The sequence below is a fragment of the Mixophyes fleayi genome, chromosome 5 (genome assembly GCF_038048845.1).
Source record: "Mixophyes fleayi isolate aMixFle1 chromosome 5, aMixFle1.hap1, whole genome shotgun sequence".
Lineage (NCBI taxonomy): Eukaryota > Metazoa > Chordata > Amphibia > Anura > Limnodynastidae > Mixophyes > Mixophyes fleayi.
Window position 1 is genome coordinate 110,457,434 of NC_134406.1, and position 19,646 is coordinate 110,477,079.

The 19,646-nt window shown below is 42.6% G+C and overlaps 1 protein-coding gene across 2 annotated transcripts in view; it reads left to right on the plus strand.

Moving 5' to 3' along the window:
- TERT (telomerase reverse transcriptase) overlaps positions 1 to 6,516 on the plus strand; it is a 69,957-nt gene extending 63,441 nt beyond the window's left edge. The window contains exons 15-16 of one of the 2 annotated variants that reach the window (XM_075212673.1): positions 4,640 to 4,777; positions 6,153 to 6,516. In XM_075212673.1, coding sequence (XP_075068774.1) covers positions 4,640 to 4,777; positions 6,153 to 6,256 — 242 coding nt within the window. In that variant the 3' untranslated portion in view covers positions 6,257 to 6,516. Of the gene's footprint in view, positions 1 to 103; positions 252 to 4,639; positions 4,778 to 6,152 lie in introns of those variants that run through there. The other variant, XM_075212674.1, reaches the window with a different exon arrangement.
- Positions 6,517 to 19,646: the final 13,130 nt, after the last annotated feature.

Consider the following 19,646-nt stretch of genomic DNA (forward strand, 5'->3'; position numbering starts at 1 on the left):
ACTTACTGATACATGATCACTTTCAAACGTACCTGGATGTAGTAAGAATACCACTTAGAGGCTGCATCTGTAAATGCATAACATGACCACTTTGTCATTGTAGCGCCTGCGGGGAAACAGGACAGACGCAACACAAAAGAACTTGCCTTGTAAACGATGGTCACCTCCAGTCCGCCTCCGATATCCCAGCTGCGACCCCATCCCAGCAGATCCGCAGCCGCAACCCTTGTCACCTTCAACCACGTCCCTCTAAGAAAGAGACAGAGATTACGGCCGTGCCTACCAGGTAAGGGCTGTCCGAGAATACGGCAATGAACAAGGACACTCTCAGTCGAAGCCCCCTTGACGCCTCCTCACTTTGCTCTTGCCAAGGCACGGGGGACTACAGGCACTTGAGACCAGGACTAGTCCCGCCTCAAGAACCTCGCACACTACCCGGTGAGGGCCTAACCGAAAGAGGGAATCGAGCGTGATACTTACCGGGACACTCCTACTTCCGATTCGATTCTCCTGCACCTCCCCTAAACCTGCGGATGACAAGGAACACACAGCCTCCCTCTGCACTCTCAGTGAGACTAAGATGGCCACCCACAAAACTAAACTGACTACAACAGCGACCCGACCCTAAAAACGCTCTAATGGTCGGCAATGCAACTAAGTCAAACAACTATGACTAACTAGGTGTGGTGCACTAACGGAACTGCTCACTAACCACTACGGGGAACACCAGCCAGTGTTCACGGACTAAACCGGAGGGCGGTTCCTAACCCCCTCACCCAGGCCGTACCAAGAAGCTGCCTTCTTGCTATGGGGTCACCCACGGATCCTAAGGACCGGCTGCACCAGGCCCGACTGAGGCTCACTGGAACAGCACACTGACCTGCGTACAGACTGCCGCCCGGAACAGCCGATCGAAACTGAACCGCCCGACTGCCTGCACCCAGATATCGAACACGTATCCCACTCCGGAACCGCCAGGGAACCTGCACGGAACTGAGGACTGGGACACTCAACCAGAACCACGGGACACCCCCTGGAATTGCGTTGAGCTGTATTGCACTGCCACTGACTCCACCCCCTCTGGAAACCAGTGTGACCCCAGGGACCTAAGGGACGGGAAAACTATGTATGTTCTTCCCTGACTATGTGTAAGCTGGTAACTACACTTGTCCCCACAGCACGGGTTAGTACAGGAAAACACAGGGAACAAGAGCCTACCTTTAATGGGGGCCTGACGTCTTGCCCCTGGACACAATTATGTAGCACACCCAAAGATACAGTAATACAGACAATACTCGACGCACAGACAGAATATAGTAATACAGTACTTTGTACGCTACTCACCAGAACACACCGCTGCTAGCCAACCAGCCCGTTGCTACAGCACCCACAGGAGCCTCCGCTCTACTGTACCACCTAACTCCGTGTGCTCATCTCACACAGGACCGCGCCTATACTCACAAGGCTCTCACGCCTCTAACACACCACCAGGGCCTTCTGCCCTTCACATGACGGGCCTTCGCCCAGCTACTCACAGAGCCTTGAGCTCTACTTACGGGCTGTAGCCCCCTCTCTAACTCAGGGCTCTGAGCCCACTTACTAGGGCCTTGTGCCCTGCTACCTAGGGGCACTAGCCACTGCCTACTTAGGCCTTGTGGCCTTCCTATCTAACTAAGGGCCTTGTGCCCTTTTCAGCCTACGGGCTACCAGCCCCTGCCAAGGCCCTGTGGCCTTTCCTATGGCCTCTAGGCCACTACCTAACTAAGGGCCTTGTGTCCTTGCACCTGGGGGCTCTGAGCCTCCCCCTCTCTATCTACTAACAGGGGCTTGTCCCCTTTTAACAACTTTGTGGCCTAATGGCACACTACTGCATAAGGGCCTAGAGCCCAGTTCCCTGGGCCTTGTGCCCCTAATACAATGTTGCACGGGCCTTGTGCCCGACCGTGGCCACGGGCCTAGTGCCCGACTTAATGCTGAGGCTACTTACCTGCTCTGCGCAGGACTCTCAGCTTTCCACGCCGTCTTCGTCTTCTTTCTTCGGGTCTTCCAGACCCTCCAGCCGTCGGCGCGGGTCTTCTGGGGGCGGGGGCGCTCCTAGCCCTTACAAGGGCTCTGTCACGGGCACTAGGAGTCTTTGCCCAGGATATCACCAGATGATGGACTTACCAGAGTAATATAGTTGGTACTATGGGTCTCTGGTAGCAGGGTGACAACGGAACAGGAGAAACAGCAGATGGTGAGAGAATGCTCGAGGAAAGTCTATGACTAGCAGCAACTGGTAATGAGTAGATGAATGTACACGAGGAACCAGATGGACAAGGAAACGTGAGGAAAGTCAGTGGTCTGCGTATAGCAAGTTGTACCACTGCTATAATGAGGAGGAATGTCCAGGAGTAGCGAGGAGGTAGTGAGAGTCAGCGGGTTGCGTATAGCAAGTTGTACCGCTGTCTATAGTGAAGGAATGGAATCCAGGTGAAGTAGGTAACAGGGAAGTCAGTGGTCTGCGGCAGCAAATTGTACCACTGCTATATATATGTGAGGAGGGGCACGAGGAGATGAATGTAAAGCAGAGTATACACGGGGCTCACAGAACTTGATCCCACGATAATATCCACAATACAACGATAACTGACAAGCACTGCTTGAAGTATACAAAGTCACAATAGCTATCCAGGCAATAGGAAACAAAGTCAATGGTAACAATAGCTTCAGTGGATAGGAGGCTCCGGAGGAGAACACAACTCAGTCCAGATGGATATGCAATACAAAAGCAAAGTCAATGGAAAGGATGCATACCGCGGAGAGCAGGCTGTCAGAGAGATGTGCAGGGATACCTGAACGGCTGAAGGCCGGCAGGAGGAGAGACCACTGGAGGGTGGAAGCGGTAATCAGGTTGGTGCAGCGCACGGCAGGTAATCCAGAATCAAGGAAGCAGTAGTAAGTGGAACTGGAAACATGAAGAACACGGGAGAGTTGAGGCTGTCTGGTATCCAGTAGTAGTGGTGGAGGCAGCGGAGAGAAGGCACGCTGAACACGGGAGAGTAGAGGCGGTCTGGAACCCTGTAGTAGTAACGGAGGCAGCGGAGAGCTGACACGATAAACCCAGGAGAGTTGAGACGATCAGGAACTCTGTAGTAGTAACGGAGGCAGCGGATAGGAATCAGCTGAGTGCAGGCACGATGAACACAGGACAGTTGAAACAAACAGAGGCTCTGTAGTAGTAGCGGAGGCAGCGGATAGGAATCAGCTGAGTGCAGGCACGATGAACACAGAAGAGTTGAAACGAACAGGAGCTCTGTAGTAGTAACGGAGGCAGCGGATAGGAATCAGCTGAGTGCAGGCACGATGAACACAGAAGAGTTGAAACGAACAGGAGCTCTGTAGTAGTAACGGAGGCAGCGGATAGGAATCAGCTGAGTGCAGGCACGATGAACACAGAAGAGTTGAAACTAACCGGAGTCCGTTAGTAATAGCAGATAGGAATCAGCTGAGTGCAGGCACGAGGAACACAGTAGAGTTGAAGTGGTCTGGAAACCACAATAGCAGTAAACAGGAATCAGCAGGAGCTGAATACACGAGGAACACCTTCAGAGGCTCATGGGGAATGAGACTCCAAGATCAGGCAACCAGGTAATGATCACAGGTGGTTTAAATAGGGAGGGTTGCCTGATCATCCAATCAATTAAAAGCAACAGGTACTGAAGGTTTGATAAGGGCTGCACATGCGCAGACCCTCAGGATGGCGGACGGCCACGGTTCCTGAACACACGGGAAATGACGCTCACAGTCCGGTGAGTGACAGGCTCCCTGCCACTTCCGGAGTCCTGTTGCTAGATGTCTTCGGTCCTTGACTCGCCGCTCCGGACGTCCCCCGACGTCCTTCTCTCTGCTCCGCCGAACTCCTTCTGGCAAAATGGCGCCGCCCGTCATCAGCCGGCGCGAGCGCCGATTGGCTCGCATCGGCGCCAATCTTTTGAACGGCCGGGCGCGAGCCGCGATTGGCTCGTGTATCAGGCCGCTGATTGGCCAGCGGGGAAAGATGAGCCCTGATTGGCTCATCCTTCCTCCGCGGCCAGAACCTGCAAAGATGAAGCCATACTTACCAGCCCTGGACGGGTAAGTAACTTCTTTCTTCTTTTTTCACCCTCTTGCTGGGCACCGGAATCAGGGGCGTCTTCTGTCCCTCCAGGGACACGGCGGTAGCGGGCATCTTCGCCCGCTTCTTGGGCACCAGCTCCGGGGGCACAGTGATGGCGGGGGTCTTCTCCGGGGACATCTCCACATCATTCCAGAATTTTATTTTAAATGAATCAAAATAAAAGTAATAGCCAAGAACATGTTTAAAATCCCCTTTCATAGAGTGCTATATGTTGGTCTAATTTTTTCACAACATCTCCAAATCATGTCCTGTTGGAGGAATTTAAAGGCTGGAATTGAGGAACTGAATTGCAGAGGATGATTAATTCTAATTCTTGTCTTTCTAACAATGTCAGAACAGTTCATAATCAATAAGATTGCTACTGGACTGCATCACACATATTTATAAAATACAACTTTAATTATTTAATTTATAAATGTATTTTGGCATTCTTACTCAAGAAGTCTTCATATGTAATAAAAAATATTTTTTGGTTTGCAGATATGACTCTTGGTGCCAAAGATGCAACCGGGCAAATCCCTTTTGAATCAGCACAATGGCTCAGTTGTCATGCGTTTATCACAAAGCTGTCTTATCACAAGGCAATGTACAAGACCTTGCTTGGCCCCCTTCACTATTGTAAGTAGTGAATTGCCCTGTCTTTCCTTGTAAGGATCACAAATATCTATTAAAATGCAGTAAAGGTTTAAACCAAAAGCGACAAAATCAGGGAATGTAGTAGCTAAGATTCACATAAACATAACAGATCCAACTTAAGATTGAATGGTATAATTGTAATTTAGTATATTGCATTACATATTTAGAAATGATTATGGAAAGACTAAAAACAAAGTTTATTCTTTGCACCACCAAACATCTTTAGTTATTTAAACTTTGTCAGTCAACCTGCTCTATTTATTTAAGTAATGAACCATTTCTTCATAAATCCCAATTATATGCATTTGACAGGGGTTCTACAATTTAAAGTGTATACATTTTATTTAATTTTTTTATGTAGTAAATCGAACATTAAGGGCCTAATTTAGAGTCGGCACCTTTGCTCTCTGTACATATGCGTATAAATAAAAAAAAAAATATGAAAAAAAACAACAACATACTTACATGTGTAAGTCGAACATATATCAAGGTGCATCCAACGCAAAAGCGGTACTATTTGTGCCAAGCGATAGAGTAGATGTGACTTAAAAGTGTAAAAGTCATGTTACTCTATTTCTATACAATAAAATAATGTAATGAAATGTCATATACACAGTAAAGAATACTAGATTAATACTACATTAATAGTAAATGCACTACTTATGTGAGGGGTATTGCAGGTAAACAAAATGGCAACTGTTTTTTATGGGGTTTTTTTTGCCTTAGTAAAAATTAAAACTTGGTTTCTCAGTAAATCTAGGATTTTTATTGGTTACATACTTAAGTTTAGTTATTGTGAATCGGGTTGTCTACTTTTGTGTGGTCTTTATAGAACCGGAACTAAAATTATATCCAAAACTGTTTTTGGAAGTGGGCAGTTAATCTTTATTTAAAACCTTGTCAGTTTGAATTTAATTTTCTACAAAACTGGAAAGTTTTAGCTTTTCTATAACAAAAAAAACAAACTTTTTATCAGAAGAGTGGATTGTACCCGATAATCTACATCAGAGGTACAATTCCTCTTAATGTTTAGTATCATACTATTGAAGCATGTTTTTTATGACTACTACTAGTGGAGATATGTGTTGCAATAAACCTCTTTGAAATTAGTACAAATATTAAAATATGTTCCTGCTATTCTGCATTAACATCTTATCTGTATATTTGTTTATCCATAATGTCTGGTCTTTGTAGTTTGTTCTTCATGTAATGTGTACAAAAAATGCTCCCAGTAACCAATTGGCCTTGTTGGGTACCCTTGAATTTCCCATTGTGATACCCAAAATGGTTTTATACATTTATTATTTATTTATTATTTGTGCTATAAAATACAAAATATCTTTTTATTGTGTTGTAGGCAAGTTACATCTTTCTAGAAGCCTGCCAGAAGACACCATTAGCATACTAAGAGCAGTAGCAGATGCATCTCTTCATAAAGACTTTTCAACAATAATGGACTAACATGGCTTTGCATGTTCATGTAATTTATTTATCATACATACATACATACATACATACATACAAGTTGCTGTAATCCACAGCAACCATTATAACTTTATCTGTTATTTTCTAGTACAGATTACAAAGTGAAAGCAAACATTTGGTTAATATTGGTTATGGGTATTTTTGCATTTTGTTTTGGGGTGTTTTTACTTTTTCCCATAATTTGCCATGAATGTCATTCAATAGACTTACAAATAAAGGATATTTGAAAATATGGAGTTAATGTAGAGTCATTATGCTTTAATATACCATGTAACAAATCATGTTGTATAAGTCGGTTGATTATGCATATGTGTATATCTGTGCAACGTTTCCCTTTTAATTGTGCCTTGGCCACATACAACAATTTCTCTAACTACTGCTGGTAAGTGGCTGTTAATAGGGGTGGTCTAGCAAGCAGCAATACTCTACTGCGAGAAGATGTGTTTTATTTATTGGGAAGAGGAGAGCCCTTATTAATGAAGTAGGCACTGCTGCACAACGGAGGATGAATCCTTGTCTGTTCATATTTCACTGGGGCTGCTGTGAATTTGATTCTTGAAATGACTGTGCCACTTAACAAATGAGACTTAAAAGAGAGAGAGAATAACGAACTTTATTATTATTTTCAGACATATGAAAAATTACAAGTTATCCTTTGAAGTACTCTGATTTTTGAATTTACATTATTGTCATAGTTATTAAATTCACTTCTATTTGATGTATTATATTTTATCATCCAAAAAATTGTATAGTATACTTCTAGATGGTGGGGTATCTAGTATGACTGTATTTTACAGTAGCTCCTGAGCATCTCAAGAAGAATATGGCCTAATCCCCCTATACATACCTTGAAGCTCCATTAGAGGGTAATACTGCTTCACAATACCATCCTGCATTGGTGGGTATGGTTATTTGGCCAGGAGACCAAAACAAGCCCCAGATCTGAGCTCTCTGTAGTGAGTACCTGCATGATGGCTCTGCATTCTGCCAGCATATGACATGTGGATGCATAACATGCCTAACAGTTTAGTTGATTCTTACCTTTTATTTATTAATTTCACATTATTTACACATTCTTTTTATCTACACACACACACACACCTCGCACCACAAACCAAACAGATAGGTGAAGCACACACCGCATACAGAAGAGGTCAGGAAAATCCTTTTCAAACATTACCGTATTTCCCCAAGAATAAGACGCACCCATGTATAAGACGCACCTTAATTTTGGGGCCCAAAATGAAAAAAAAAGCTTCCTGAGATGACTGGGGTCTCCCACTGCCGGCTGGACGTCCCGCGCCATCTGATGCTCTGAGCATGCTGCCCTCCTGGCGGTTTCCAGATTCCCGAGTGCCCCCGCCTTCTGAGAGTCCCCCCTGGCCCTGGTGGCTCCTAGCTGAGTGCCTTACCTCTCAGAGTGCCTATCACGGCAATTGTGGCCTGTTTCCGGTGGAGACCAGGGGATGGAGTTGGAACAGCCAGGCGGACCCGCTACTTCCGATTACGCGGCGGGACTTCCGGTTCACCCGGATCGATCGGAGTCAGCACCTCATCACTGGAGCCTCTAGTGCAAGTTACCCCCACTGCTCCTCTTAATCGCTGGGTTAAAGCTCGCATAGGGATGGCTCCTGCCAGCGGGGACACGCTATTCCATACAGCCAGCGAGGACTCCTCTCTCCTCTCTCACATCCAGGTGCCGACTTCTTCATTGAGGTAAGTAAGACTTGCAGTGTATAAGACGCACCTTTTTTTTAGACCCAAAATTTGGGGGGAAAAGGTGCGTCTTATACATGGGGAAATACGGTAATCAAAGGCCTACTCCAGCAGCGTTCAGAAAGGTAGGAGGTGAACAAGGAGACCACAGTGCATCAAAGGCCAAAGGAGTGAATGGTGTTGACTGAATCAAATGCGGCAGAGAGGTCGAGGAGGAAGAGTAGTGAGAGGTGATTCTTTGACTTAGTAGATCACTGGTCACTAACATTCTCTATTACGTGTAGAGGGCCAAAGCTCAATTGCAAGGGGTTGAGGAGAGAGTGAGTGGCACTTGAAGCCAATCAATAAATGTAAATGGTCACATTTCAAATATACCTCAAGCGAGGTTTAACATTCACAGATGTTATGTCGGCTACTTGTGCCTCTTCAATTCTAATAGGTTTGACTCCTATACAAATCATTAAACACATGACTAGAATTACTTCAGTTTTGTCTAATTTCAAAGAAAACTGTTCCTGCCATAAATCAGTCTCTAGAACAGACTAGTGCAATAGTATAATGGCAGTTCAAAAGAGCTGTATTGAAATGTATTAATGTCTATACATTAGCAAACTACAATTTTATGGTAAATAATCGTATAATTTTATGTTATGTATGATCATAAATGCATTAGATCATCTAATCAGCATATTTGTTCCTTTCAAGGACACCTATAAATAGGTGAGAATTTGATTATACACTGCGAACTATAGTTCACTGTAAAAATATTAAACACTATATTCTTTCTTATTTTCTGAATAGTTCATACAGCACCAAGGGACTTTTTATTAGTTTGAGGACTTATTTCACACTTTCAATCCAAACTAAACATTTTCACCCTTTAACACCACACTTGTTGGAGTATGGGTGTGAAATAACTATACACAAATGGCGTCATGGTTGTGTAATACTGTTCAAAGACAGTTAAAAGGTGGACTTGATAGAAATGAACTGTACATTCTGCATATTCTTGAAGCATGGACAGGGGCAGGCTGGACTGAGGGGGGGGGGGGGGGGTGGTTTCAGCGGGAACATTTGCCCCTCTGAGAATGGACCATATGACACATAGTGGGTGTGACCACTTGTATCATATTTCTGGTCAAAGGTGTTTGGTAAACTCTAAGGTCCAAATCCTGCACAATAAAAAAAAAAAAGAGGATTTTTATTCTTACGATAAATCCGTTTCTCTGATTCCATCTGGGGGACACTGCTACCATGGGGTTGTGTGAGGGGAGTGGAGTTTGGCACTTACATTAACAAGTTAACTAGTTATCATGCTGACAAACCCCTCCCCTCTGCAAAATCCCCTGTAGCCTCTTCAGTTTAAGTATAAAGCCCCAAGGAAGGGGAGTCAACCACCCAGAGACCAACAGCAGTGGAGAAGAAGGAGGGAACGCAGTGTCCCCCAGATGGAATCAGAGTAACTGATTTATTGTAAGTATAAAAATCCTCTTTTCTCTTTCATCCTATCTGGGGACACTGCTACCATGGGGGACGTTCTAAAGCAGCCCCCTTAAGGGAGGACCGCTCTGTCGAAGTCAGCAAATTGGATAAAGTCATTTTAATTAAAATCGAGCAAACTTGGTTGTCTTTGTCTGAAAAGATGCGTATGGCACGCTACAGCGTGGAAGGGCGTACGCAGCCGCAACACGTGGCAACAACAGTATTTACGCTTTTACATACATTCGCACCAACACACACGTTTGTAAAATAGTACACATTAATGGTAGTTGCAACACATAGTTATTTATGTCGAAATATAGTGTGTTAATGTGTAATATTATAAGTTATACACATATCAGTAAAACATATGGTACAGGTTGAAGGAATCATGTCATGTGTGGTATCATATTATATAATCCCCTTTACATTTGCGACTGTCCGGTTCACTCTGCGAAGGGATCGCAGAGTGCATACGCAAGTTATTAATGTTAGGGAATTATGGACTATTAAGGACTATGAATCTTGGCGGGAAGATCAGAGCATATCCCCTGGAGAGATGACCCCCACCTTTGGATTCTTTAGGTTGAAATAGCCAATGATCGACAACCCCCTGGGCCTTCCTGAAACCTGGACCAATAGAAGCAAGCTATACCATCTGCATTGTTTACTGTATCTCTGTGCATATAAGCAGCAGCTCCTCACCTAGTGTTCAGTCACCTTGACCACAGAATTCAGACCTGAATGACTGTACACTGGATCCAGATACCTGCGATAAGTAACGGCTGTACTTATTATTATTTCGCTTGAATATATTCTGCTACTGTAACAAAAGGAGGCATTTAGCTGGCAATATGCAGAGAAAGCAGGGAAGTAGAGTAAAACATTGGCACAGTTATGTACCTAGGTGGAGATTAAACCAGGTAAAAACATATGTGTAGTTTAAAATTGGTTTACTTACATGATTTAAAAGCTGCTTCCTCTCAGCAAACAGACAGGGTGGGTCTGATAGTCTAAACAGAGCCAGGGATGGGCGTTTCCTTTTAAAGAGAAGGTGGGTGTGTCACCTGTCCATCAAGCTAGGCCTGTGGGAGGAGTGTCAGGTATAAAACTCTGCTTGTTTCATTGTTCAGGGAGATCAACGCTGGGCTAGCTGGCTGATCTGGACAGAGAGCTGGACTATGCATAGTAAGCATTGAGGGTCTCCATAATTGCTGGGCAAGTATACGGTGTCAAAACATCATCCTGACAATAAAGAACCATAAAAAGGAAGAAGTTGTACGCGTGGGCTTCTGCAGTAGCGGGCTCTTGCCACAAGCGGTGTCAGGAGAGGGATGCTCCGGGAAGCAAGTTTCCGCTACCCAACCCGCGCAGACGTCAACATGGAGGAAGTACCGAGAATTCTCGTGAATGTGGCCGCTGCGCAGCAACAGCAGCAAGCTCAGATGCTACAAGTCGCCAAGGCACAGGTGGAAAACACAAGGCTCTTAAGAGAAGAGTTAAGCCAGGTGAGGCATGACAGAAATGAACCACCTGGTCCTGTTCTCCAGAAAATGTCACCATCTGATGACGTAAAAGCATATCTGGTGTCTTTCGAGAGACTTGCAAAAAGGGCAAAATGGCCTCCTAAAGATTGGGCTGAGAGACTGGCGCAATAGCTTATATGGATCTAGATGAGCAACGGGCCTCTGATTATCTGTGTCTAAAGTCTGAGATATTGGCTCGCATTGGAGTTTGCGGGCCAGGCCGATGCCAGCGCTATCACCAATGGCGCTATGATAAAGAAAAACCGGTCAGAGCGCAAGTGGTTGAGCTTTCTAAAATTTTAAAGAAATGGCTGCAGCCTGAGGAGAATTCGCCTTCTCGGATTATTGAAGTTCTGGCGATAGATCACTGCATCCGGGGGCTGAACCGCGATTTGCAAAGGTGGTTTCTGCAATCAGACCCACAAACTTATGAAGCGCTTGCCACCGTAGTAGAAAGGTTTTGTGCACTACAGCAAATGACTAAAGAACCTGCATTTGTGCCAAAGCCGCTGCCACGCCAAAAGCCAGGTTTGACAATCCTTGCCACAGGGCCCAATGGCAAAACTGCTACGGACAGAGGACCAGGTGCAAAGCTGTCTAATCTGAAGTGTTTTGAATGTGGTGAGCCAGGCCACTTTAAGGCAGAGTGTCCTAAACTACAGGAACCCATGGACTGTTCTGTAGCACATATTGGACCTGCATTTCCAAGCTGTTTTACCATGAGTCCCACATCAGGAAGTCCTTGTTTGTTCCGGGTGACTATGCTAATCAACCAAAACCTTGTTCTGGCCTTGGTTGACTCGGGGAGTGAACTCTCTGCTTTACCCGAAACCATAACTTCTCGGTTGCCCAAAGTGAAAGTTCTTTGCATACATGGCACAACAGAGGAGTATGAAAGAACAATACTACCAGTCACACTCAAAGACAAAACTGTTATGGTGGTAGCTGCCATAGCACCTAAACTCCCATATCCACTCATTTTGGGGCTAGACTTAACACTGTTTAATGATGTCCTCGGTGAGCGGATCCGGCCGGACATGCCGGCAACTGATGCAACGGTCGGAAGCCCGGTCTTAAAGGAACCGCCTAAGAATCCACAACATCTGGACATCGATCTTTGGGAACCGCAAACCGGAATGCCATCCTGGGAGTCACAGCAGGAGTTCCACAAAAGCATCCACCTGCGGGGAAACATGGACAGTACAAACTAGCATTGGTCGGTGATGTCGCAGATGAGCCCACCCCGCCTGTCATTGAGGATACGGACTGGTCCGCAATACCAATTTTGTTTCCTTTGTTGGACTTTGCTCGAGACCAACTTAATGATGCCACTTTGGAACATGCCTTTAAAAGCGTTGCGTACCTTCAGATAACGTAACCTCCTAAACTCACAAGCCCCCAAATTATTAAAGTAATTTTATCGTTTTCAAATAAGCATTGCATAGGCGATTGTATTGTGTTTCTAACGCACAAAGTGATTTATTTTAGCAGATGTAAATAGTCAACAATTCAATACATTATTATATTATGATACAGTACAGTACAGCACAGCCAATACCAAAAGATACATACATACCACTGCTATCGCATGCGCTCACTGCGCTAACCACGGGACCCAATGGACATTATATCTGCTTAGAATACTGTGTCAGAGTTGACTGAGGCTGGGTGTGCAGCTATGATCATATATACACATTCAGTGTTACAGAGAACAATAGAGATGACGTAGTTTGTTTCTATAGGTCCAGACGTTGGGTGACTCCAGGGTAAACAGGTCATAGGATGATTTAATCTAAGGAATCCAAAGGTGGGGGTCGTCTCTCCAGGGGGTCTGCTCCTTTCATAGCCAGCATCATACAAATGATTATTCTCTAATATCAATAACTAAAGTATGCAATGTGCCATCTCTTCGCCGACTGCACCGGACAGCTGCTGATGATTAGGGGATCAATATGATATCATGACACCTTTCCTATAACCTAAACCTTTAATAACACTAAAATGTACATATAATCATATTATATATATATATATATATATATAGACTAATAATAAACCACATACTATCTGCTCATAAATTACAGTGTGATGGAACCAATATGAATATGAATTACATAAATAACTGAATGCTGTCATGCGAGTGTGTGCGTGCGTATTTTACCGAGCGATCGCAATATGCCACGTGTAGCGTGGCATACTGAGTGCAATCACCCAATAAGATGATATCAACCAATATACTTTTGTTCATCCAATTATACGACTTCGACAGTTCCACCCTTTGATAGTACAATAAACTATCACCTTAAAGATGTTATATGCAGGATCTAAGTACCACGTTTCATTGTTATGTAATACAAGTCCCCCTTGGTGTATGACCACGCTGTTTGTAGATCTAAACAAGTTATCATAAGAGAGAGTCTTAATCCTCTAAACGACTTCTTCTTTTACTATAAACCGTACACTTCTGGAGCTTGGAGATAACCTTTTGTATGCCCTTCAAGGGTGCAATAAAACACTTAATACATTATTTGGAAAGGTACAAGGTACAGCAGGACATGTATCAGCTATACAGAATACTCTACTACAGTTCTTCAAGTTTAACAGGTTCATCTGTCCATCGCATGTCTTTAAGCTCAGAATACATTTAAAAACTTCATGTTCATCAATAGCATCATCCTATGTCTATCAATAATGTCATATACAATCTCCTTCAGCTTGCGTTAATATACACACTTCTAATAATGTTATCAGTTCTTTTCATCAACACTTGTGGGCGGGCTATTGTCTGTTCATTCTTCCCAGTCTCCCAATACTCTGGTTTAATATTGGGAGACTCCAGACTAAGGGACCTAGGTGTTGTACTTTTCCCCTAGTGACCTCCCACCCATAATTTGGTACCTCAAGAATATTTAGTGGAAAGAGAACTAATCCTACTTGATATAATCACTGAAGCACGTGTGAGCACGCCCAGCATTTTGTTTGGTCTAAAACCTTACCCTCCCAAGAATGATAATCATTCTCAAGGATGCCTGCCCAAGTCTGAATATTACTGGACTGGCATCGCTGGTGCCGTACTTACAGATGTAATGCTACTCAGACAATAGCCCCTCGCACTTTCTCCAAGCTCCAAGGTTTCCAGATTTTCCTTTACCTCTGAATTGAATAGAGTAATTGGCTGGACCGATTATGCTACTAACTTCTCCTTCGTCCCCAATACCTCCTTATCATTACCTGAACCAGCCTCTGTCACCTGCTAATAATCAAAAGAATTAACCGTCCTGAGAAGAGAATGAAATGAGAGAACACAAAACCGGAAAAACTACGACTTCATGCTGGACAACTGTCTTAGCCTTTGGCTCAGGTGCTACTAACTGCATTGGGGCCTTCCAAAACAGACTCATGATTGTCCTTGGACCCTTCTCTGAGTGTTGGCCCCTCTGCAGTGTGTGGAATGGGCACCAGTGTGCCTCTGCTACCCTTGAAGCCGTGATGCTGGTAGCCTACACCTGGTACCTGTCTGTCAAATAACCTGAGCCTAAGAAATTACTGCTCCACAACTTACTCTCCCGATCCAACATCCTGACAGTTAGTGTGACTTTTCAGGAAACAGTGTTTTGGACGTTCTCGGTTGCTGTCTCACTATTTACCTTCTCTGAAGGTCTAACGTAGCCTCCCAGTTACAATCTCATCTCACGAGGGGTCAAGTACATTTAAAAACTGACAGGTTAAGAGTCTGCCCAGGAGTGATCTTTTGGTGGCGGGAAAGGACTAGTGGCCGAAGCTATCAGTCACTTCAATCAAGTTCCAACTCTTATTCTATTCAATTCGTTCTACCGAGTACCACTACTTTATGTTCACACTGGTTTATGGCTAATTGAAAGTATGTGATTTGTTACTACTACTCATACATTATACATCTGTTATTAAATAACATGAATACCCCTATCATCTATTATAACTCTAGGACTATCACATTTAATAACAAAAGCTTTGAGTATGACACAGTAATAATACATTAGACACATTTCAATACACCTTTACCCAGACATATTTCATTAGTACACCACTGTATACTTGAGGATCCTGCATGGTGGTAATCGGATGACGTGGATTTGTTTTATCTGGGGGAAAACCCATCAGCAGGAGGGATATGGGATGGCTCTATTAGTTTACCTTGTCCATCTTTCCAGAGTCCACCAGACTCCTCACCAAATCTCTTCACCTTCCAGACAGTTTATTCCTCAGGTAACACAAATCTTCATATATTCACCAATATGTGTATGTGTGCATGTTTGTGTGTGTGTGTTCACTCTTTAAAACTAAAACAATACAACGAAAAACAAAACAAAACATAGATTTGTTAGCTGTCACATAAAACCCTGCTGTCTATTTGACAGCTATGTTCGCCCTGGTGTGACAGCCATGTATGGTCGTGTGTGTAAGTGTGGACTTTACTAGCAGCTACTTCAGTTGGTAACTGTGTCACTGTATAAAGTCCTCTATGTAGTGTCCTAATCATGTGCTGTATTGCTATAAAACGATTTCTCAGTCACCTCAACATCGCCCCCTAGACTAGAAAAATGCTGAAGACCAATGTATATCAATCGATTTTCCCTGTGCCAACTCACATGTCATTCTCAGTATCTCACATTCAGCTACTTAACTAAGTGAGGAAGACAAAGGGGTCTATTTCTATAACACTTTCTTCAAATATAACAGTACTCAGTACATATAAACACAAATAGAGATATAACTGGCGCTGATCACCACAGCGTAACCACTTCAAATAAATGAGGTGGAAAGATTATATATATAAAAAGATATACATACAATATATATGAAAATTCAGTCCCAAATCCACAATGCATAAAAAACACTTGACTCTTGTAAGAGTGGCAGCCTCGATAGCCTGAAACCAGATGGTTAATCCGGACAGGATGGATTGCTGTAACAGAAGAACAAGCAGGGCGCCTCTGAGTGTATTATCAATTGTATAGTGTGGAATAGAGCAATAACTTGCATACCATGAAGTTGTAGATGATAAACTTTACAGAAGATAATGGAGTAATCTGTGCTTTGCCTTTAGTCCTCCAGATCTCCACCGATCCATACAAAATACAGGAAAACAGCAAACATAGTATAATACTGCAAAAATCACAGCAATATCACCAGGTTCCCCACAATACTATGGGGTATATGGGATAACTATCCCAAAATAGTAATAGGACACCACCACGGGTACACAAAATAAATATTAAAATCTGCGTACCAGATATAGTGATATATTCCACTTCTGAAGGGTATTAAAACATGTGTAACACCAATGTCTTCACGATCACAACCTCATCCATATGGCGAAAATGCATAAGATTGAAAAAAGGAAGGATATTTTGGTATGCATAAAAAATGTTTAATAAAATATAATAAAAGCACTCACATGAGGTATTGGGTAATACACTGGATACAGCTCAACGCGTTTCGTCTTGTAACAATCAAGACTTCATCAGGAGCATAACATGTACCTTTTCACTGCCTGGTCACTGCGAAGAAACTTGCGATGACGGGAATTTTTTATGCATACCAAAATATCCTTCCTTTTTTCAATCTTATGCATTTTCGCCATATGGATGAGGTTGTGATCGTGAAGACATTGGTGTTACACATGTTTTAATACCCTTCAGAAGTGGAATATATCACTATATCTGGTACGCAGATTTTAATATTTATTTTGTGCACTCGTGGTGGTGTCCTATTACTATTTTGGGATAGTTATCCCATATACCCCATAGTATTGTGGGGAACCTGGTGATATTGCTGTGATTTTTGCAGTATTACACTATGTTTGCTGTTTTCCTGTATTTTGTATGGATCGGTGGAGATCTGGAGGACTAAAGGCAAAGCACAGATTACTCCATTATCTTCTGTAAAGTTTATCATCTACAACTTCATGGTATGCAAGTTATTGCTCTATTCCACACTATACAATTGATAATACACTCAGAGGCGCCCTGCTTGTTCTTCTGTTACAGTACTCAGTACATGTCTGTCTAACAGTAAAAAAATATAAAACATGAAAATTCTACATTTTCTAGGGTTTCACATTATGTCGTATCTTGTGGTAAAAATCCTACTCCAATGTTCTATACAGAGATGCATATCTGTATGCCTAACCTCCAGCAATCTCCTATCCACCCTTTGTGCATCCATATAAAGGCACATTTTTGTACAAGAGGCACGAATCATAAAACAAAAAAAACAAAACAGATATGCAATCTATAAAACATGAATCGTATTTCCACAACAGAACCTTTCTGCTTAAAATCAGCAGTTTCTATACACATGAAAACAAAACCCCTGACTGTTTCTGTAACTCATGTCAATCTAGTGTGTGTATCTCTGAATTTGTCTTATGTAAAAACTAAAAATATGTCTTAAGCCCATTGATGAGACTGTGTCTGATTTTATCTCTACCAGAGCAGAGAGAGAGAGAGAAAGAGAGAGAGGTACTAGCATTTGTGTAAAGAATGAGAAATAAGAAAGCAATGAATAATAGGAATACCAAGATTTGAATACAAACATACATGTAGAAAGGGAGATTTTACAACACAAATGACAGCTGGATTGGACTCTACGGGAAAATGGCTGAATTCATTCCACTGCTCCCCTTAGCTATTTGCTAACTATGACCCCTCCCCATACTTGACTAGGGGGTCTTAGCCCAACCGTGCAATCCAGTGTCGTCCATCATTTGTTCATTAAGAACTCGGTATAACATTGACTACATACCTTTTCAACGGACTTTCCGAACTTATGATAGAGAAATGTAAAAATTAACTGTTAATGACTCATCTGAGATACATAAAACGATATTTTTGGAGAAAAGTATGTACATACTTTATTTTTGGATAATGATTCTCAGCCAAACAAATTATCATGAGTCACTGCAGCCTGAAACAAAGAGTGTTCCAATTGTCTATTGTTAATTTGTCTTTTAAGAGTGATTTTTTTTCTATTTCTCTATCCCACCCTTGTAAACACTAAGTCTATATTTCTTTCGTGTACACTTTATCTGTAAGAGGGAAACAAGATAGTTATCTCAAAACAGCAAACAAAACAAACATTTCCATTCTTTACCATCGGCCAGCGATTAGAAAAACAAGCATTTGACAACATAAAACAAACAAACAAAATCAATAAAGATTACCTTTCAAAATCAGTTTCTTCTTAAAAGTACAAAATACTTACCACAGATTAAACCTTTACCTTGTCTAGTTGTAGGATTACAGGTCTGACCTGTACTCTAGAGTTGGCTATAATTCTCCCCCAAAGTATTAGTTGTTACAGAGTGTGCAATCAATTGTAGGGGAACCTCTGAGAGAAGTGTACGCCTCCTTTGTGGATGTCTTTGTGATTTCCAACCCAGGTATCCATTCTTCTCTCTACACAGTTCCTACTCATGTGTCCCTTCTTACGGCAGTAGAAACACGTCCCTGTCATGTCTGCACAATATTTTGCTAGGTGTCCTATTTTATTGCATTGAAAACACTTCCTCAGCTCATGTTGTTTCTCCTACTTTTTACAATCTCTCCTAATGTGTCCTTCTTCCCTGCAATTGTAACATCTCACTATTCTGTGTTTCCTGTTATGTGGGTTGTATGCTGGTGGACGTGTGTGCAGTCCCTCTAGTGCTGGGATACTTACCATCATTACCCTATCACTTAGTGTCTCTTTCTGTTTATTCATACTTCTATCATGTCCTATAGCTGACTCCCTGAGAGCACTTACAGTTATTCCTCTCCAGTATGGTAATGAAGTTTGCACCCTTCTTTGTAAGTTTTCCCTGAGACCATCCATTAGAACTGAAATAGCAACCTCTGTGTAATATACATTATCTTTTATGTCTGATACCCCAGTATATTTGGCCATCTCTATCAGAGCCCTGCAAAAATAGTCTGTTGCATTATCACTATCTTTTTGCTTGATAGTAAATATTTTACTCCAGTCCACTATCACTGGAAAATATATGGCCAACTGTGTGATTATATGTCTAATATTGTCCTGATTATCATCCTCGGTTAAGGATTCATCCTTCTCCAACATACAATCCTTAATGAATGTTTGTATATCAGTATTAAGAGGAAGACAGGTCTTCAATAATATTCGCCAATCGTTATTAGTTGGCTCGTACACATTACCATAATATCTAATAAACTGCTGACATTTGGTCAAATCTTTCCTAGGATCAGGGAAATCAGACAAAATTGAAAATGTTTCAGACCTAGTGCATGGATCATGCTTTGCTACATGTTTTAAGGGAACATCACCATCTCTGTCCGCATTCCCATTGGGAACTGTTGTAGTGCAGACAGGATGTAAGTCTACCAAATCACTATAACTAGTTGCTGAAATTGCTGCTGCAGTACAATGGATGTCTTCCCCTGTGTTAACCTTTACATTATTCTCACCACTTTCAGCCGCTGCCCCTGCTGGTGGGATCATTCCTTTTCTTTGTCCTGAAACATTACTTTTAACATTACTTAAAACAACATACAAGTTACTAGTTACAGTTTTCACATTTTTGGTATTGGCTGTAATATCCGCTCCGACCGAATTTGTCAGGGGCGTTTTTGCGCTCAGTTCGCCAC